Here is an 18,924-nt window from a genome sequence, read left to right on the forward strand (position 1 = left end):
TGCACGAGATGCAAGCCCTCAAGGTGCTCGAGCAAAACTCTCATGATACTCTCAATCGTGCCATTGGGATGTCAAAAGGGAACAATCTTGCCTTGACGGTCAACTCCGTTGAAGAAGTGATTCCTCAAGAATCTTATAGGGCATCTTGGAGCATGTCCTATCCGGAAGATTTGCAATGCCACTACCATGACCACATGGCCTTCCATGCAAAGTCGTTTTGGATTGATCCGTCCAAGGCCAAGGAAGACAACATCAAGAGAAACAACAAAAGTGGGTTCACTAGCTTTGGTCCAAAGACAAGATCATGCTACAATTGTGATGACAAGCGCCACTTCATTGCCGAATGCCCCTATGAGAATAGAGAGCTTCATAATGGAAGGCTCATTCCCAAGGACAAGAGCAAAGACACAAAGGGCAAATATTCAAAAGCCTCCAACAAGAAATTCTACAACAACAAGACCAAGAAGGGCAAGAGGCCCTCAAGAGTTGTGCTAGTAACAAGGGAAGAATACTCTTCCGATGAAGTTGAAAGTTCTAGTAGTGAGGAAGATGAAGAAAGCTCAAAGGAATTGGCCGCCATCGTCACCACCAACATTCCCTCCTCGTCTCTCTTTGACTCTCCCAATGAGAATCCTCATAACAAGAATGCACATTGCTTCATGGCAAGGTCCTCCTTGGACACATCTATTGTGCTATCAACTCAAGAAGAGTATACCTCCGGAGATGATGATGTTGATGATGAAGAAGATGCAACCTCTAATGGATTGGTCGCTCTTTCCTCCCTCTCCACTAACTCTTCATCACCAAGTGAATCCCCCAATGAGGTCATTCATGTGGAGGAAGAAAGTTGCCTCATGGCTAAATCCTCCGAGGTATCATTCCCTAACCCCTCTATGCCTAACATATCTAGTGATCTAGGGGTTGATGATGCTAGTCTAAAAGTGAAACAAGAAATGCTAGATTTTGATGATTTCATTCTCAACCTACAAGGTAACACTAAAAAGCATGTCTCAAACCTCATGGTTCGTATAGCTCAACAAAGTGATATGCTTGAGAAAAAGGGTCAAATAGAGAGAGAAGACTCTCTTGAAATCCATGCCCTTAAAAAGGCTCTTGAGGAAAGTCAAGAAACTATAGCTTCTCTTGAGGAGAGGCTAGAAACTCTTGAAGAGCCTCAAGATAAACTTAACAAGCTCACTAAAGCTAGAGATCTTGCTAGGGCTAAGAATAAAGTGCTTAAAAAGGAAAAGGCCCAATTTGGGGTTGATCATGAGAAACTTGTGAAGGATCTAGATGAACTAGACAAAGCTCACAAAGCTTTGAAGAGTGAATACACTCTCCTATCCAAGTCGTTTGAGCAACTTAAAATTAGGCTTGCTTCATATGATGTGCCTAGTTCCTCTACTCCTTCATGTGATCATGCAAATGTTATTGAGGAAAATACTAGGTTGAAGGATGAACTTGCAAAGGCCTCCTCTCCCCAAAGTAAACTTTCTTTGGATGATCTTTTGAGTAAGCAAAGATCAAACAATGGGAAGGAGGGCCTTGGTTATGGAGCCAAGGCAAAGAAGGCAAACAAGCAAAAGGCCAAGCCCGCACAAGAGAAGAAGAAAGATATCACTAATGGTGAAGCCCCTAAGGGCAAAACCATGAATGATGATGATGCGGGAAATGCTAACCCTCACTATGTTTTATTTAAAGATTATTATGGTGATGTTTATGCTAAATATGTTGGCCCATATGATGGTTATGTTGCTTGGTCTATTTGGGTCCCAAAGACCCTTGTTGCTAACAAAAGAGGACCCATTGAGAAATGGGTAACTAAATCCAAAAATTGATCTCATGTAGGACTATGCCACCGGAGGGTCAAAATGGGTACTTGATAGTGGATGTACAAGTCATATGACCGGCGGCAAGAACCTCGTCAAGGAGTTGAGGCCCAATACAAATAATATCACCGTCTCCTTTGGCGATAATTCTACATCCGAGGTAATCGGTTTTGGCAAGGTTGTGGTTGCACACAACATTACTCTTGTGGATGTCATGCTTGTCAAAACCCTTGGTTACAATTTGCTCTCCGTTTCCGCCCTTGGCAAGATGGGTTTCGCCGTCTTTATTGATAATGATATTGTGGTCCTCTTGTGGAGCAAGACTCTAAAAGTCGCTTTCGTTGGGTATCGCGAACATAACTTGTATGTGGTGGACTTTTCGGGGACCACCACTTCAAGTGCGATGTGCCTATTCGGAAAGGCGGATGTGGGTTGGTTGTGGCATCGCCGCCTAGCCCATGTCAACATGAGAACTTTGCAAAGTCTTCACAAGGGGAACCATATTGTGGGACTAATGGAAAATGTTTCTTTTGCCAAAGATCGTGTTTGTAGGGCTTGTGTTGAAGGCAAAATGCATGACTCTCCGCATCCAAGCAAGACTATCATCTCTTCCAAGAGGATCTTGGAGCTCCTTCATGTGGATCTCTTTGGTCCCGTTACTCATGCAAGTCTTGGTGCGAAGAAACATTGCTTGGTGATTGTTGATGATTACTCAAGATACACTTGGGTCTACTTTCTCAAGACGAAAGATGAGACTCAACAAATATTCATTGACTTTGCTACCGAGGTGCAACGCCAACACAACCTCCTCATTATGGCAATAAGAAGTGACAACGGCTCCGAGTTCAAGAACTATACACTCAATGATTTTCTTAGTGATGAGGGGATACGTCATCAATATTCCGCTGCTTACACCCCTCAACAAAATGGTGTTGCGGAGAGAAAGAACCGGACTCTTATGGATATGGCAAGATCTATGATGGCGGAGTATAAGTCCCGCTATAACTTTTGGGCCGAAGCCATCTCCACCGCTTGCCACTCTTCTAACCGGCTCTATCTCCGCAAGGGATTGAACAAGACTCCATATGAAATACTCACCGGCAACAAGCCTAATATCTCATACTTCAAGGTGTTCGGTTGTAAGTGTTTCTACAAAATCAAAGGAGTTCGTTTGTCTAAATTTGCTCCTAAAGCTTTGGAGGGTATATTTGTTGGTTACGGTGCCGAATCTCACACTTATAGAGTCTTTGATGTATCCTCCGGGATTATCATTGAATCTTGTAGTGTGAAGTTCGAAGAAAATGATGGCTCCCAAGTGGGGCAAGTTGATGTATGTGCGGGTGATGAAATACCTCAAGATGCCATAGTAAGAATGGGTGTGGGATTTTTCCGCCCCATTGAGGGACACGGTGTGGCGTCTCGGGAAGAACTATGCTCTACCACGGTGGAGCCCTCATCCTCTCAACATCAACAAACCCCATCTCTTGAAGCTAATGATGCACCAACCCAAGAACAAGGAGAAAACCCTCCCTCTCATGAACAAGATCAAGGACAAGATCAACCAAGAATCCATGATGGCTCCGATGAGTATCCGTTTGATATTCACTCCGCACCAAATGATGTCCAAGATCAAGCACATGAGTTTGAGCACTCTCAAGAAATTGAAGTTGCTCAAGTTGAAGGTCAAGACGGGGACCCAAATGATCAAGTTGATCAAGTGACACCTCCAAGGCCAAGAAGAACCAAGGAGGAGATCGAGGCCCGTCGTTTAGCAAGAAGAGATAGGACCCTTGAAATTCGTGGACACACTCATGACAAGGTCCTTGGTGATGTTCGAGCAAAAGTCTCCACAAGAAGGCAATTGGCTAACTTTAGCAACCATCATGCTTATATCTCCGTAGTGGAACCCAAGAAAGTGTTTGAAGCCCTTGAAGATTCGGATTGGGTGGAAGCTATGCATGAGGAACTCAACAACTTCAAGCGCAACAAAGTGTGGACCTTAGTAAAGAAGCCAAAGGAGTGCCGCAATGTTATTGGCACTAAATGGATTTTCAAGAACAAGCAAGATGAGTTTGGAAATATTGTGAGGAACAAGGCAAGATTGGTGGCTCAAGGTTTCTCTCAAGTTGAAGGAATTGACTTTGGAGAGACCTATGCTCCCGTGGCTCGTCTTGAGTCCATCCGTATCCTTCTTGCTTATGCATCGCATCATAACTTTAAGTTACAACAAATGGATGTGAAAAGTGCTTTTCTTAATGGTCCTTTGCATGAAGAGGTGTACGTTAAGCAACCCCCGGGGTTCGAGGATCTTAACTTTCCTAACCATGTCTACAAGCTTGATAAAGCACTTTATGGTCTCAAACAAGCTCCTAGAGCTTGGTACGAGCACCTTAAGGAATTGTTGGTAGACCGTGGGTTTGATGTTGGGCTAATCGACCCCACTCTTTTTACTAAGAGGGTCAATGGGGAGCTTTTCGTTTGGCAATTATATGTTGATGATATTATATTTGGCTCTACTAACAAAGCTTTCAATGATGATTTCTCAAAGCTTATGACCGATAGGTTTGAGATGTCTATGATGGGAGAGATGAAGTTCTTCCTCGGTTTTGAGATCAAGCAATTGAGGGAAGGAACCTTCATCAACCAAGCAAAATATCTCCAAGACATGCTCAAGAGGTTCAAGATGACCGAGATGAAGGGTGTGGCCACTCCGATGGTTACCAAATGTCATCTTGCACTAGATCCCAATGGTAAAGAGGTGGATCAAAAGGTATATCGCTCCATGATTGGATCCTTGCTTTACCTTTGTGCATCTAGACCGGACATAGTGTTGAGCGTTGGTGTGTGTGCAAGGTATCAAGCTTCTCCTAAGGAGAGCCACATGATGGCTCTCAAAAGAATCTTTCGATATTTGGTTGATACCCCAAGATATGGTATTTGGTACCCCAAAGGCTCAAGTTTTATTCTCAATGGTTATACCGATGCGGATTGGGCGGGTGACAAGGATGATAGGAAATCAACTTCCGGGGCTTGCCAATTCCTTGGTAGGTCCTTGGTGTGTTGGTCTTCTAAGAAGCAAAATTGTATATCTCTCTCCACCGCCGAAGCCGAATATGTTGCCGCCGCAAGTGGATGCACTCAATTGTTATGGATGAGGCAAACTTTAAATGAATACGGGGTCATTTGTGACAAAGTGCCTCTATTATGTGACAATGAAAGTGCCATCAAGATTGCCTATAATCCGGTGCAACATTCAAGAACGAAGCATATTGAGATCCGGAATCATTTCATTAGGGATCATGTTGCCCGTGGTGATATTGAGCTTATCTATGTTCCTACCAAAGATCAACTTGCCGATATATTCACGAAGCCTCTTGATGAAGCAAGGTTCTCTTATTTGAGGAATGAGCTAAATATCATTGATTCAAGGAGTCTAGCTTGACCATCTTGCAAACACACTTTTGTCTCAAAACTTTATTTGGTTTAGATGTGGGCATGGAAATAGGGGGAGTGCGGTTTAAATTATTGAGCTATTCCTCCCCCCATAATGCCAACATTAAAGATTTCATTCTCGTTATATCATATGTTGATATATGAGCTTAAATGATGAGTAGTGGTTTGGACCCAAGATATATCTTCGCGGTGCCATATCATAACACTCATATATGGTGGCCTAGGCCACCGCACTCTTCTTCATGAAGAGTTGGAGTTGTTTGGATCTTCATTGGATTTTATTGACATCTCCTTGTTTATGGGAAATCACTCATTTTTGGCCTTCATTTGCATTATTTGCAAAAATGAGTGATCATGTACCATCTCACAGTTTGGCGTATCTGTCCTAAGCCTATCTCATCTAAGACATATCCTTCACCTTCTCAAGTGCACCTTGTTCGTGTCAAAATCCTGTTTTTAGGCACAGTTTCCTGTTCCACCGGAAGTTCCGGTCGTTTCGACCGGTACTTCCGGCTGGTATCTTTTCGCCTGTTCTGCCTTGTTCGTGTCCTGCCTGGGTGGTTCCTGCGAGACCGGAAGTTCCGGCTCCAACGAGCGGAACTTCCGGCCTTAAGTGGCCACTATATAACTGGGCCGAACGGGTGAGCAGTTCCATCTTCCTCATTTTTCCCCTTTCCAAGATCTTTTTGGTGGTGCTCCTCCCCTGTGACGGCTGCTGCTCCTCCGGCCGGATCTCCCTCCTCCGGCGCTCCCCGCCGGATCCTCTCCGTGCATCGGCATCCTCTCCCTCTTCTCCTCCATGGCTCCCCCCGGTTTGTGCCCTCTCCCTCTCTATGTGTGGGTAGACCTCACTAGATGAAATATAGGGCATACTCTAGGCAAAGCTATGGTAGAAATCCTCTAGATGCTTTTCCTCTACTAGATCGTGCGTAGGATGTCGTGGTAATGCGGTGCTCTTAGCCATTGCCTCAGATCTGGTGAGAAACTGCCGCTGTTTTTCGAACAGCCGGAAGTTCCGGTCCTTCACACCGGAACTTCCGCCCGGGGCGGAACTTCCGCCGGTTCTCACCGGAACTTCCGGCCTGGCGTTTTGTCTGCTGTTACCCGATATCCTGTGCATGCTCTGGTGCTTGGCCTCCTTGCTTATATACACTCTTTCATCACTCCTATCTTTTTGATTCCGTTATCAGGTGGTTCCAAGAAGAGAGGCAAGGGTCATGTGGATGAGGTTGAGGAAGAGCTTGAGCAAACCTGACCATCCAAGCTCACCGCTCGCTAGCAAGCTGCAGCTGCTCAGAGGCTCAAGTCACCGGCTGTTCGTGGGAAGAACATACATATATCCGTGAAGGGCATGCAATATAATGAGTACAAGGAGCTCCGTGACATGAACCCTTACCTCACCCCTCGGAACAATAGGGTTGGGGATAAGCGGTTCCACAACAAGACCCAAGAGGAGATATTCTATGAGATCTACGTACCATTCAAGAAAGGGGTAGCCCCTCAACATGCTATTGACACCGGGAAGATGGCCGCTAATAAGTACTTTGACGAAGCCTATGCCATGTGTGGAGAGTTTGGGCTCTATCCCATTATGGAGCTCAACAAGGACTATGATGTTGGGTTGATTCAACAATTCTTTGCCACCGTCCACTTTGAGCAAGATGAAGCAAAAACATTTCGGTGGATGACTCATGAGAGGCTCCTTGAGTCTAACTTGGCAAAGTTTGGAGCCGCCCTTGGATATCCTCGCTACCGGGCGTTGATGCAAATGGTTGGAGGTGCCATGATAGCTCATGGGCTCAAACAAGGGAGGTCTTGGAGCACCTCTACATCCCCGGTTGGGGTGTACCGGGCAAGAGTGCGGATCTTCTCCCTACTTGGGATATTATGCTTAGAGTCTACCGGGAAACCATTGGACCGAAGGGTGGCAACCTTGATGAGCTACATCTTTATGAAGTGGATCTTATGGCCAACTCTTTTGCTAAGAAGGGCACCGGTGAGAAGCTTGATGTGATGGACTACATCTATCATGAGATGTGGTCATGTGTGATGGAGAAGAAGCTTCCCGCCTATGCTCCGTATATTATGAAGCTCATTGAGGACACTTGGATGGAGACTTGTCAGGCTAGACTCGTTCAATCCATTCCACTCACTCTCACATCCCATGAAGTGAAGTCATTGAGGGCCAAGCGCCACAACTCTCCTCTTGAAGAGGTTAACCCCATGGATGAGAAGCCACCAAGTCGGGCTTCTAAGCTTGCTCGCCGCATGAGACAGATCTTTTGCCTCACCTCTGCGAGTCAACCACCATCGGTATCGAGCAGCATGCAGAAGCCAAGAAGTCTCGGGTTCGTCAGAAGAGCATCATGAGGGCACTTGCGGTGGACGTGTCTCCTCCCGGATCCGAGGAGAACATCACTCCGGAGGCGGAGTGGGTCTCTCAGCATGGCATGCCTCTCCCTCCAGATGGTCTTGAGATCGAGTCTCCTCCGCACACTCCTCCCTACCCCGGCGCTACATCGAACCTCCCTCCCGGCTGGGCTAACGCCGACCCTTGGGACGTGTAGTCTCTCCTTTCCCCTTTTTGGTGCCTTGGTGCCAAAGGGGGAGAGCGAGAATCTTATTAGGTTGCTCTCCGTTGGGTATTTGCTTGGGGGAGTCACAAGCTCGTGTTGGCTTTGATTTTTATCGCTTGTGATTCTATTTATCTTGTGGTGTTGAACTATGTTCTAGTTTATTTGGATTGTAAACTCTATCTATGTGCTTGGAACCTTATTTGTGTATGGTAAACTCCGTATGTGAGTCTTCCTTGGTTATCTATGTGTGCATGATCTTATTATCCATATGCTTATCACTATGTTGTATTGCTAATCCTTGGAAGACGGATGCAAGATATAGGGGGAGCTTCTTATGTACCATTGCTCATATCTAGGGGGAGCTCCTCTATATCTCTCACATTGTTGTTTACATTATCCATTCCTTGCAAATACGTGTGTTGTCATCAAACACCAAAAAGGGGGAGATTGAAAGAACATTTCCCGCCCTTTTGGGTTTTGTGTGTTTGACGTCAACACTATGTATATTTTTATGAGTGTTGTTGTAGACAGGTACAAGCTATCAAAGATTATGTTGGATCGGTTAATTGCTTTAGCCGTTACGGAGTTCTGCGGTTTTTCCGTGACTAGCGGAAGTTCCGGCCCCGGCGGGCGGAAGTTCCGCCACGGCTTTTCAGCGAAGCTCCTCGGCGCAGTTTGGCCACAACTCCTTTCTTCCTGACCGGAAGTTCCGGTGAAGTTGGCCGGAAGTTCCGCCGGCGGAACTTCCGCCCAACTTCCGGACAAGTTCCGAATTCCGAGTTTGTGGCTCGAGTATAGTCCTGTAAGGTTTTCGCAAGTTTCCGGAACTTGGCCGGAACTTCCGGCCACCGGAAGTTCCGCCCCTTCTTTTGCTTTGCAGGAAATTTATCAGAGGCGGAAGTTCCGGCCCGAATGGCCGGTACTTCCGGTGGAAGCCGGAACTTCCGGCCATCCTGGCCGGAACTTCCGGTGTAAGTGAAATTCGTCCCCAACGGTCAGATCTGAAAGCTCCACCCATATAAATAGCTTTCTTCTCCAAAGGGACAAGCTGCTCAATCATTACACAAGAAATCTGCCAAGCCACCTCCATTAGAGCCACCTCAAGAAAGTCAAGATTTGCAAGATCTCCTTCCTCCCCCAACCAAAGCTCTTGATCTTTGGAGATTCGAAGGAGAAGACACCGATCTACATCCTCACCGAAGCGTTCTTCATTTCCCCCTCTCTTGTTTGAGGGATCTCATGCTAGTGTTCCTATTTGGTTCCCTAGTTGATTTGTTGTTGATGTGTTGTTGTTGATTGTTGTATTGTTACTGATTTGGGAGCCTCCAATTTGGTTGTGGATGTGTGCCCCAAGAACCTTGTAAAGGCCCGGTTTCCGCCTCGAGGAAATCCCTTAGTGGAAGTGGGCTAGGCCTTCGTGGCGTTGCTCACGGGAGATCCGAGTGAAGCCTTCGTGGCTGTTGGTTTGGCTTGCGTAGCAACCACACTCCTCCAAACGTAGACGTACCTTCTTGCAAAGGAAGGGAACTACGGGAATCATCTCCGTGTCATCGCGTGCTCCACTCTCGGTTACCTCTATCCCATTCTATCTCCTATATATTGCGTAGCTATATCTTGCTTAGTTGATAACCTTGTCATATAGGTAAATTCACTTAGTTGCATATCTAGAGAATTTACCTTTGTGTCAAACCTAAATTGAAAAAGAACTAAAAATTGGTTAGCACCTATTCACCCCCCCCTCTAGGTGCGGCATACGATCCTTTCAGGCGCGCGTTCTTCTTCCTCATCCACTCCTCCAAAGAAACCCTAGCCGCCACAAAGCTCGACCGGAGCGCCGCCTAGGTGTTCATGCGACGCAGCCAGGCCCGCGAGGAAGTCCATGGCCGGTCCTGGTGGCCGGCGAGGCGGTCGATGCCGCGGCCCTAGGCGCCCCCGTGGCCGGGGCAGGGGCCGACGTGGTGGAGGAGCTAAGGCCCCACGCTCGCCGTCGCCTGCGCCCTCCTCGTCCTCGCAGGAGGAGCGCTGCTTCGAGTTCCTCCTCCGCATCGACGACGACCCACTCGCCATCAAGCGGCTCCCGGACAAGTTCGCCGAGTTCGTCGACGGCGTCGAGCCGGCGTAGTTGCAGCTACGGGAGGCCGGCTGCAACTTCTGCCGCTGGACCGTGGAGGTCTTGTTCGACGGGCAGGGCAAGATGTACCTGCACACGGGTGGGACAAGTTCGCCCGTGACCTCGCGCTCGAGCCCGGCTGCTAGCTCACCTTCCTCTACGAGGGGGACGGCGAGATGATCGTCAAGGTGTTCGACGACACAGCCTGCCGCAGGCACTACCACACCGGCGAATCTGGCTCGGACACCGATAGTTAGGACGTCGAGTGTTCTTTCTTTGCAGCGAATCTGGCTATAGGCCAGACGAAGCCAGTAGTGGAGGTCTCTATCTGTTCTTTCTCGGTAGAACCAACAAGGGCACCGTCTCCTCCCGTTGGATTTTCCAGTTTGGGTGATTGGGTGTGCACTCGAATGTTCTTCCTTGGCAGCGAACATACGAAAATCAACACAACTGGTTTCTTTTTTTTTATTTTTATATTTGTGTCGACCATGGTTTAAACTATGTGTTAGTTTGTGTAAACCATGTTCCAAACTATGTGTTAGTTTGTGTAAAATCATGTTTCAATATGTAATACTACCTCTATCCATAAATAGATGTCTGAGATATGTCTAAATCTGGATGTATCTAGATGCTATTTAGTGTCTAGATACATCCAGATTTAGACAAACCTCAAGCATCTATCATCTATTTAAATGGACGGAGGGAGTATTTGGAAACTATGTTTAAATGGAGAAGAGGAAAAAAAAAGAAAAAAAATTTATCGCCCGCTGGAGCAGCCCCAGCCGACGCGCGAATAAAAACGGTTATTTTAGCGTCCGCAGCGCAACGCAAACGGACGCTTGCGGACATTAAAATACGTCGCGCGGCTGGAGATGCTCTGAGAGGGACGCGGGGCTCCTGTCAAACGCGAATCTAGCGGCGCTCAATAGTTAGGCAGCAGCATGATGTGTCTGTCAATGCACATCTCTGAAGTGAACATGGTACTCCTGTACAGCTCTTACTGAGCACGACATGGATGCGAAGGAGGCAACACTCCGGACGCTCGTATGGCAGTAGAGCCTGCCCAACTATCCCATTTCCATGTCGACGACGACGATGACTAGCCTGCCCAGCTGGCTGGCTGGCTCCGGCGGAACGTGCCTAAGCAGCCGAGCAGTTCACCCGCCTACGTCTCGGCCAAATGTAGAAGGAAAACGTGGCCGGATTGGCCCAACTGCACACCGCGGAAGCACCGATGAGGTAACGGCCTCGTGCGCGACGCGAGCGGCGGGGCTGATTCATCAGCGAAAGGAGTTGGGAGGAACGTGCTCGATCGGGGCGGCTGCTCGGAGTTAGCGAGCGAGAGGACGACGTCCAACGAACAGATCGGGGATGAGAGACGATGACGCACCGCGCCCTCTGGCCGCCGGGCCCCTGCCCGCTGTACGACCGGCTCGAACGGACGGCCGGCGACGCGCCTGGATTCAAACCCGCGAGAGCCGTGCGGCAGCGGCGCACCATACCGGCCCGGAGCGGGCGCCCGTCAGACTGACCTCCTGGGTCCCTCGTGGTGGTCGCCGGCGCTATAAATAGGCGGCCATTACGGAGGACAGAGAGAGAAGGAAGAAGGCTGCCTGCGATCCCGGCTCCGGCTCGCCACCTCTTCGCCTCCGCCTGCCGACGCCCAGGGTCTCGCGCCTCGCGGTGCGCGCGGTGGAGGCGGCATTGCCGTTCGCACTACCACGCACCTCCGGCGCCACCGCTGCGCCTCCCCGCCGGACCCTCCTCGGCCCCGCGCCTGGTAAGGCTCGATTCCGCAGCTTCCTTAACGCCCGAATACCAACACTACAGATGTTCCTTCAATTGCGTATTTGGGAGATTTTTTTTTTTCCGGACAGCCTTGTGGATGCGCACGCGTTTGATGCATTCCAGCAATCGCTTCAGCTTGCTGTATGTGTTAGTACGAAATTCTGAAGAGTGCGAATTAACCGTCAGCTCGTTCGGCAAAGAGTTCAGTCTGTTAGTTGTCGACCTAATAATATCTCCCTGCTGATTCAAGGGTTCGAATTTACAGCTTAGTCCAACGGTGGGTGCGACTGCCTGCAACATGTCTGTACCATTTGGGTACTTTTGGCTGCTATTACACTTAGTTGAGCTGTAGTCTTCTTTTGTTTGGCTCAACTTTATGGTCACCAAGCTTGCATACAGTCATACAGATACAGGGGAGGTCCGGCATCTTTGGTTTGTTTGTGTTAAGCAGAGCATAGCCATAGAATAGGCTGTGCTATCAATATCCATACATGTAGAGCCGCGCTTTCCTTTGCTATGGCCTGTAATCCAGTCGTATCAGGCATTCTGAACCAAGGCCTCCAGGGGTGTTTCAAATGTCCGTCAGTTCATAAGCTGCCCCCATTCACCTGATTCAGCTTATCCAAATAGTCCGCATTAATGACCACTTTTTAGTCTGTCTGGAAGCCTAAACCCCCTTTTTTGGCCTTCTCGGCTGTCTATGTAATTATAATAATGCAAAAGAATGTGCTCATACCGAGTCCAGTAATGTAAAGCTAAATATAGCATCGTGTTAAATGACGGAAATTGGGCCAGCAAAATGCTAGTATCATGCAATGGTTTGTGACCGGTCAAATTTTGGTCTAGCCAGCATACTATGTATAGCATAACAAAACAGGGGCATGCCAAATTCAGCAAACCGTCCCATCTCTCTTGCCTGATGCTTCACGTGCTACCTCGTGTTCTTCCTGATGAGAATTCGGATACGAAGTGACATTATATCATCTTTATGGGGTAATGTAACTCTGTCGATTGTTTTCTTGCACATTTTTCTTCGAGAAATCTCCTGGCATTATGTGTGTGAAAAGAACATGTGCATCCACTGTTGAATTTTACAAGATGCTGTTTTACTTGATATCTTGTCCGAAATTAAAATTGCTCTTACTTTGTCTTATGATATTTTGTTCATAACCACAAAATCATGATTGTGAATTAGTATCTGCTTTCAAATAAGTCCAGAGATAATAACTATTGGTCGCAGAACCTAAATATTGTTGAAATGCTTGTTGGTACAGATTATATTTTGAAACAGAAATATGTGGCGATCTTGTAACAATAACACGGGGAGTATTTCTAGTAAACCTATATGAGTCATGGCAGTACATGTACATCATGCCTTTTCACGCACACAATCTGATTATGTTTTAGCCCCCTTTTCAGACAATGGAACCTAAGAAAACCCTATTTAAGGGAGTGTCTGAGGATTTCAGGGGAAGGGCAGCTTGCTACAAACAAGATTGGCAGAATGGCTTCAGTTCTGGTCTCAGGTTTGCTGTGCCTCACATCAATGCTCATTTAGTTGCACATCTCTTATAAGGTTTTGCAGTTGCATTGACTATGTTGAATGCAATCTACTGTCAGGATATTGGCACCTACGCTGTACATCTTCTTTGCATCTGCACTACCTGTTATCGCCTTTGGGGAGCAACTGAGTAAAGATACAGGTTGGTTGTTCTTTGCACTGATCAGTAGCAGGTTGCCCATTTGTAGGTACTGTATGTGTCATGATATGCTACATCCTTTACTTTTATCTCTTACTGTGGTACTTATTGAAGACAATAAGGAAAATATATTAGATTCCTCCATAAACAATTTTTCTTCAACAAGGGGACGAAATAAATTGACAGTTTCCTACATATATTGGATATCAAATTATAGAACGGAATAACCAAACAAGTAATTATGCACCGCCTTTCTTAGGCACGGTAGCTGACAAGTAAAAAATATTTTTTCAGATGGTACACTCACGACAGTTGAGGCATTAGCATCAACTGCTATATGTGGCATCATACATTCTGTAATAGGCGGACAGCCACTGCTGATTGTTGGAGTTGCAGAACCAACTATTATCATGTACACGTATCTCTACAATTTTGCAAAAAATGAGCCAAACCTTGGACCGAGATTATTCCTAGCATGGGCTGGATGGTAAGGAACCATAGATGAATAATTATTTGCCTTCTGGTTACCCAAAATGGTACTTATACTTATTTTATCTTTTATCTATTAATTTTATTCTTATCCACTGACAGGGTTTGCATCTGGACTGCAGTCATGTTGTTCCTCATGGCAATGTATAATGCTGCAGCTGCTTTAAACAGATTTACAAGGTTTGCAGGAGAACTGTTTGGAATGTTAATTACAATTCTATTCATGCAAGAAGCTATCAAGGTATAGAAGTTTGTTATACGTATGTTTTGTGTACAACTGCCTCTGCTCTGAAATATAAGATATTTTACTATTTTCAAATTTGGGTGTTCAATCTTCCTTGACGTCACTGATAATATGTACAAAACTATCAGATCGATTGTATGAAAGGATAATAGTACCATCTTATCTGTTAAGTGAACATAGAGAAGTAGTTTGAAAATAATATTTTATATGAATATATTTGCCATGGTCGATTGTCAAAGTTTTAAATTGGAGATCATGCCTTGTTCAAAGTGCTTTACATTCTTGAGTAGAGGTAGTAATTAGGTAGATGCTTACTCATTACATCGCATGTGTTCCCCAGGGAATGTTTAGTGAATTCAGTGTACCTGAGGGTAACGACCAGAGCCTACCGATATACCAGTTCCAATGGGTATATATTAATGGTCTGCTTGGGCTTGTGTTTTCAATGGGACTGCTCTATACAGCATTAAGTAGCAGGGGTGCAAGGTCATCGCTCTACGGCACTGGTTTGTCATATACATCCATATATATTTGATGAAAATTGTCTCCATATACAAGCTACTAATGCTCCAGATAAAACTTACAGGGTGGCAAAGGAGCTTAATTGCTGACTATGGTGTTCCACTTTTGGTCATACTGTGGACCGCATTGTCATATTCGTTACCCAGCAAGATCCCTTCAGGTGTTCCCAGGAGGCTCTTTACCCCGCTCCCTTGGGAACCCAAATCACTACAGCATTGGACAGTAGCTAAGGTAATAAGGCTACTTCGAATCCAGGATCATATTGATAGGTCATATATGTGATCTCAGAATTTTTATAATAGTTCATTGGTGAACATGCAGGATTTGTTTTCTGTCCCTCCAGCCTACATTTTTTTGGCTATTGTGCCTGCAGCGATGGTTGCAGGACTCTATTTTTTTGATCATAGTGTAGCTTCACAGATGGCTCAGCAGAAGGAATTTAATTTAAAGAATCCATCGGCATATCACTACGACATTTTGATCTTGAGCTTTTCGGTATGATTTATTTGTGTCACTCCTAGTTAACTCTTTTCCTACATTACGGATGTTAGTCGGATTAGAATACGAAGATCTTATCTGTGAATTCCAACTTCTTAAGAGAACCAGAAAATGTAATAAATTCAGTGATGTGCAGAAAATTGTTAAAATATTATATCTACACATATGTAAGATATCAGACCATTACTATCATTCTTCCTGTTCTTCATGGTATAGAAATGCCATGCAGGTCTTGATCTGTGGTCTTCTTGGCATCCCTCCATCTAATGGAGTACTTCCCCAGGCCCCCATGCACACGAGAAGTCTTGCTGTCTTGAGGAGGCAGGTTGGTGATTTTCACAGGCTCTTGTCTGTCAATTTTCTATTCACTTTAACTTTGCTCATGTGCCGTCTCTTTTTCATTCAATTTAGGCCTTACGGAAAAAGATGGTCCAAACCGCCAAGGAAGGCATGATGAACAATGCTAGTAGTTCAGAAGTTTATGGAAAGATGCAAGAAGCTTTCATTAAAATGGATGATAAAATGAATGTAAGTAGTCATTATTCATAAGTTGTATTACATCATGCTTTCTAGGTTCCTCAACTATGCTGATAATAATGTTCTAAAAAAATGCTTATAATCGCGACAAGTTTAATACTGCTTGATGCCTCTTTATCAAATGACTGGCATGTTAGGGAATGCCATTCAAATCAGTTAAATGATGAAATGCCACCCAATTCGTTGTTACCTGTACAATCTCACTTACTGACTACTAGCATTAAGCATATATAGTACAAGCGTATAATGGAAAATTATTTTTCATAGTGTAACTGTTAGGCTTTACAAAGTTGTTCCAAAAAATCATATGAACTTCAATTTGTTGTATAAGAATATAACTGTAACGTCATGCAGGAGGATTCTGTTCACAAAGAGCTCAAGGACTTGAAAGATGCGGTTATCCCAGAGGGGGATGGATCAGGGAGTGTGCCTGAAGTATTTGATCCAGAAAAACATCTGGAAGGTTACTTGCCTGTCCGGGTGAATGAGCAGAGAGTAAGCAACCTGCTTCAGTCTCTGCTGGTTGCTGGTTGTGTTGGAATTGTTCCGGTCATTCAGAAGATACCCACATCAGTCCTTTGGGGTTACTTTGCTTATATGTCCATAGACAGTCTGCCTGGGAACCAGTTCTGGGAGCGGATACAACTTCTGTTTGTCGCACCTCAGCGGCGCTACAAGTAAACTCTACTTGCCTGATTCTTGTGTCTGTTCATTTATTTGAAGCATATCCAAAGCAATATATGCATTTTAATTTCAGCCAGTTCATTGTTCAAGAAATCTGAACATGCAGTAAACACTTATTTTGTATAATTCGGACAGGGTTCTTGAAGGTGCCCATGCGTCCTTCTTGGAGTCGGTGCCTTTCAACAAGATATCTGCCTTCACCCTTTTCCAGCTGATTTATCTCTTGATGGTCTGGGGGGTGACATGGATACCAGTAGTAGGAATCCTCTTCCCGCTGTTGTTCTTCTTTCTTGTTATCATTAGGCAGCATTTGCTCCCAAAATTCTTTGATACACGCCACCTGTGGGAATTGGATGCATCAGAGTACGAAGAATGTGAGGGGTTCGCCGTGATCCATCGATATCAGAGGTATGGATTCTTCTCCCTTCCTCTTTCATCTACTGCAAATTCAGTTTGCAGGAGCAAATTTACAATTCGGTTCAGCTGAGTCGACAAGTTCAGTAAATATATTAAATGAAATTTGGTGATGTGTCTAAGACTGCAAGCCCCTTTGCATAGCTTTCTAGTAATTATCAACACTGCCTACTTGGCTTTTTATTTTTCTTCGAATCAAGTCGGGCATTTTAATTCATCCTTTTTTCTCCGAACCAGAAAAGATCATAATAGTAGTATAAGCTTTATGCTCATTTCCATTTTATGCTTTGACATCCTAGGATCCTTTGCCTCTCTTTAACTTCTTTCGTTTGAGATGATCTGAATTATGTCATTATTTTGTGCAGGCTGAAGACGAATCCATTGCCCGCGGCATTGAAGCTCCCCCTGATTATGCTTCTGAGATATTGGAAGAATTCACGACTCACCGTGGAGAACTCAAGCACAGGGCCCCGAGCTTCCGCGACGAGCGGCTGATACGGGTACTGTCTCGACCATTTTCCATAGCTGCCCTCAAGCTTCAGAACATAACCCCGTGCTGAAACTCAACATTCCACACTTTGTTTTGGCAGCTGAACTCGGTCCAGATGACGAGACAGTTCTCCCGGATCTCTTCTTTTGCTCCTCCACGGCCCTAACTGAGGAAGGAGATGTGAAGACATTCTTTCTGGCATGGATCTCTAGACGATGGGTGCAAAAATACCCGGCGTATCACGGCTTGTACATGGCGGAGCGAGTGATAACATTCTTGTCTACATCAAGTAACCGCTGCCAAGGATACATACCAATCTGGGGCCAAAGACACGTCGAGGAACGACGAGCTGCGCGGGGAATAGTGAAATTTGTAGTGCGTGAATATGAGCTATTGTGCAGAAGAGAAGAAATGGAAATGGAAAGGGGATACGGCAAGGAACAGCGTATTATTTTTGTTAGGCTATTGCACATCGTTTGTCATATTAACTGAAATGAAATGATGATGTAAATAAACTGAAATGTAATGATGACGCACCTGCTCTAGTTAGCCTTAGAAAAGCTAAGCCACGCGAGACTTCTGCGTGGGATGCTAAGCCTGACCAATCGATCAGTCATTCCTTGCATCTTAATTTCGATATAAACTGGAAAGGGTTGCTTGACATCATTATTTGGGCCTTTACTGGTGTCAATGTGCAGCAAGCCAGCAACACAAAGTGACAGAATGCACAACAATTGCAATAAAAATGAAGAAGATTAACAAGAGTACGGACGGTGGAGTAAAAGAGCAGCGCAAATATAATTGTCAGACGTGTACCGTACATTCATCTACCTTTCAAAAAAATATTTTTTCGATAAAAAAATATATTAATATCATGAAGATATCAATCACAACCTAGCCTCTACACCAATAAAATATTCAAAGACATCGGAATGCACATAACTAAGAAAACAAATAAAAAAAAGAGAAAAGAAAACAAAGACCCCGTGGCGATGTTGAATCACTCGCCATAGTAGCAATCTAACCACCACCGAAAACAACTACTGCAAATGAGATTCTCCAAAAGCAACGTCTTAAAAAAACTAGTGCATAAGCTTTGTCATCATCCGATCAAAGATCTTTGGGTTTTTACCCTAGAGAAAGTCCTAGTTTCTAAAACAATGGTTTCAGTAAGGCCATTGCGAGTTACATCCAGTGAAGACAAGACATTGGGTTTAATCATGGATCCTTACTCGAGGAGCAACACTACGAATGCAGTCCACCTGTGCCCCCCCCCCCCGCGCCAAGGTTGCTGCTGCCAATCGCCAAACACCGGACACATAAGGAGAACATGCGATGCATTATCTTCATCACAGCCAGTACCCTCTCCACCATTACCAACCTAATATATATTAAGACATGTCCCGTGTCACCGACAAGACGGCGAAGCTTCGCTACTCGCCCAAATGAATCAACTCTAGCTGAAGATAAGGACGCACATGACTGCATCGACTCCACTCTAGATATCAAGTAGCGTCCTGTGCAAAACTACGGAAATCTTCGAGAGGAAGAGCGAAACTCGCCGACGGCTAAATAGAGATAGTGGAGGCC

General features: G+C 45.4%; 1 protein-coding gene across 1 annotated transcript; it reads left to right on the forward strand.

The window, feature by feature from the left end:
• The first annotated feature begins 12,759 nt into the window (after window positions 1–12,759).
• Window positions 12,760–17,799, forward strand: LOC124708093 (boron transporter 4-like). The gene is made up of 13 exons (XM_047239779.1): window positions 12,760–13,282; window positions 13,377–13,459; window positions 13,751–13,943; window positions 14,048–14,186; window positions 14,530–14,695; window positions 14,776–14,942; window positions 15,033–15,206; window positions 15,439–15,534; window positions 15,621–15,737; window positions 16,101–16,423; window positions 16,566–16,818; window positions 17,210–17,344; window positions 17,435–17,799. The coding sequence occupies exons 1-13, from the start codon at window positions 13,179–13,181 to the stop codon at window positions 17,498–17,500; spliced, it is 2,016 nt and encodes a 671-aa protein (XP_047095735.1). The 5' UTR covers window positions 12,760–13,178; the 3' UTR covers window positions 17,501–17,799.
• Window positions 17,800–18,924: the final 1,125 nt, after the last annotated feature.

Source organism: Lolium rigidum, chromosome 4 (assembly GCF_022539505.1).
Source record: "Lolium rigidum isolate FL_2022 chromosome 4, APGP_CSIRO_Lrig_0.1, whole genome shotgun sequence".
In the NCBI taxonomy this organism is placed as follows: Eukaryota; Viridiplantae; Streptophyta; class Magnoliopsida; order Poales; family Poaceae; genus Lolium; species Lolium rigidum.

Bases quoted from the DNA above. Each gene is read 5' to 3' on its own strand.
- LOC124708093 (XM_047239779.1), top strand. From the start codon at position 13,179: ATGGAACCTAAGAAAACCCTATTTAAGGGAGTGTCTGAGGATTTCAGG. The intron at 13,460-13,750 runs GTTGGTTGTTCT...ATATTTTTTCAG, and splicing joins GCAACTGAGTAAAGATACAG to ATGGTACACTCACGACAGTT. The intron at 17,345-17,434 runs GTACTGTCTCGA...TTGTTTTGGCAG, and splicing joins GCGACGAGCGGCTGATACGG to CTGAACTCGGTCCAGATGAC.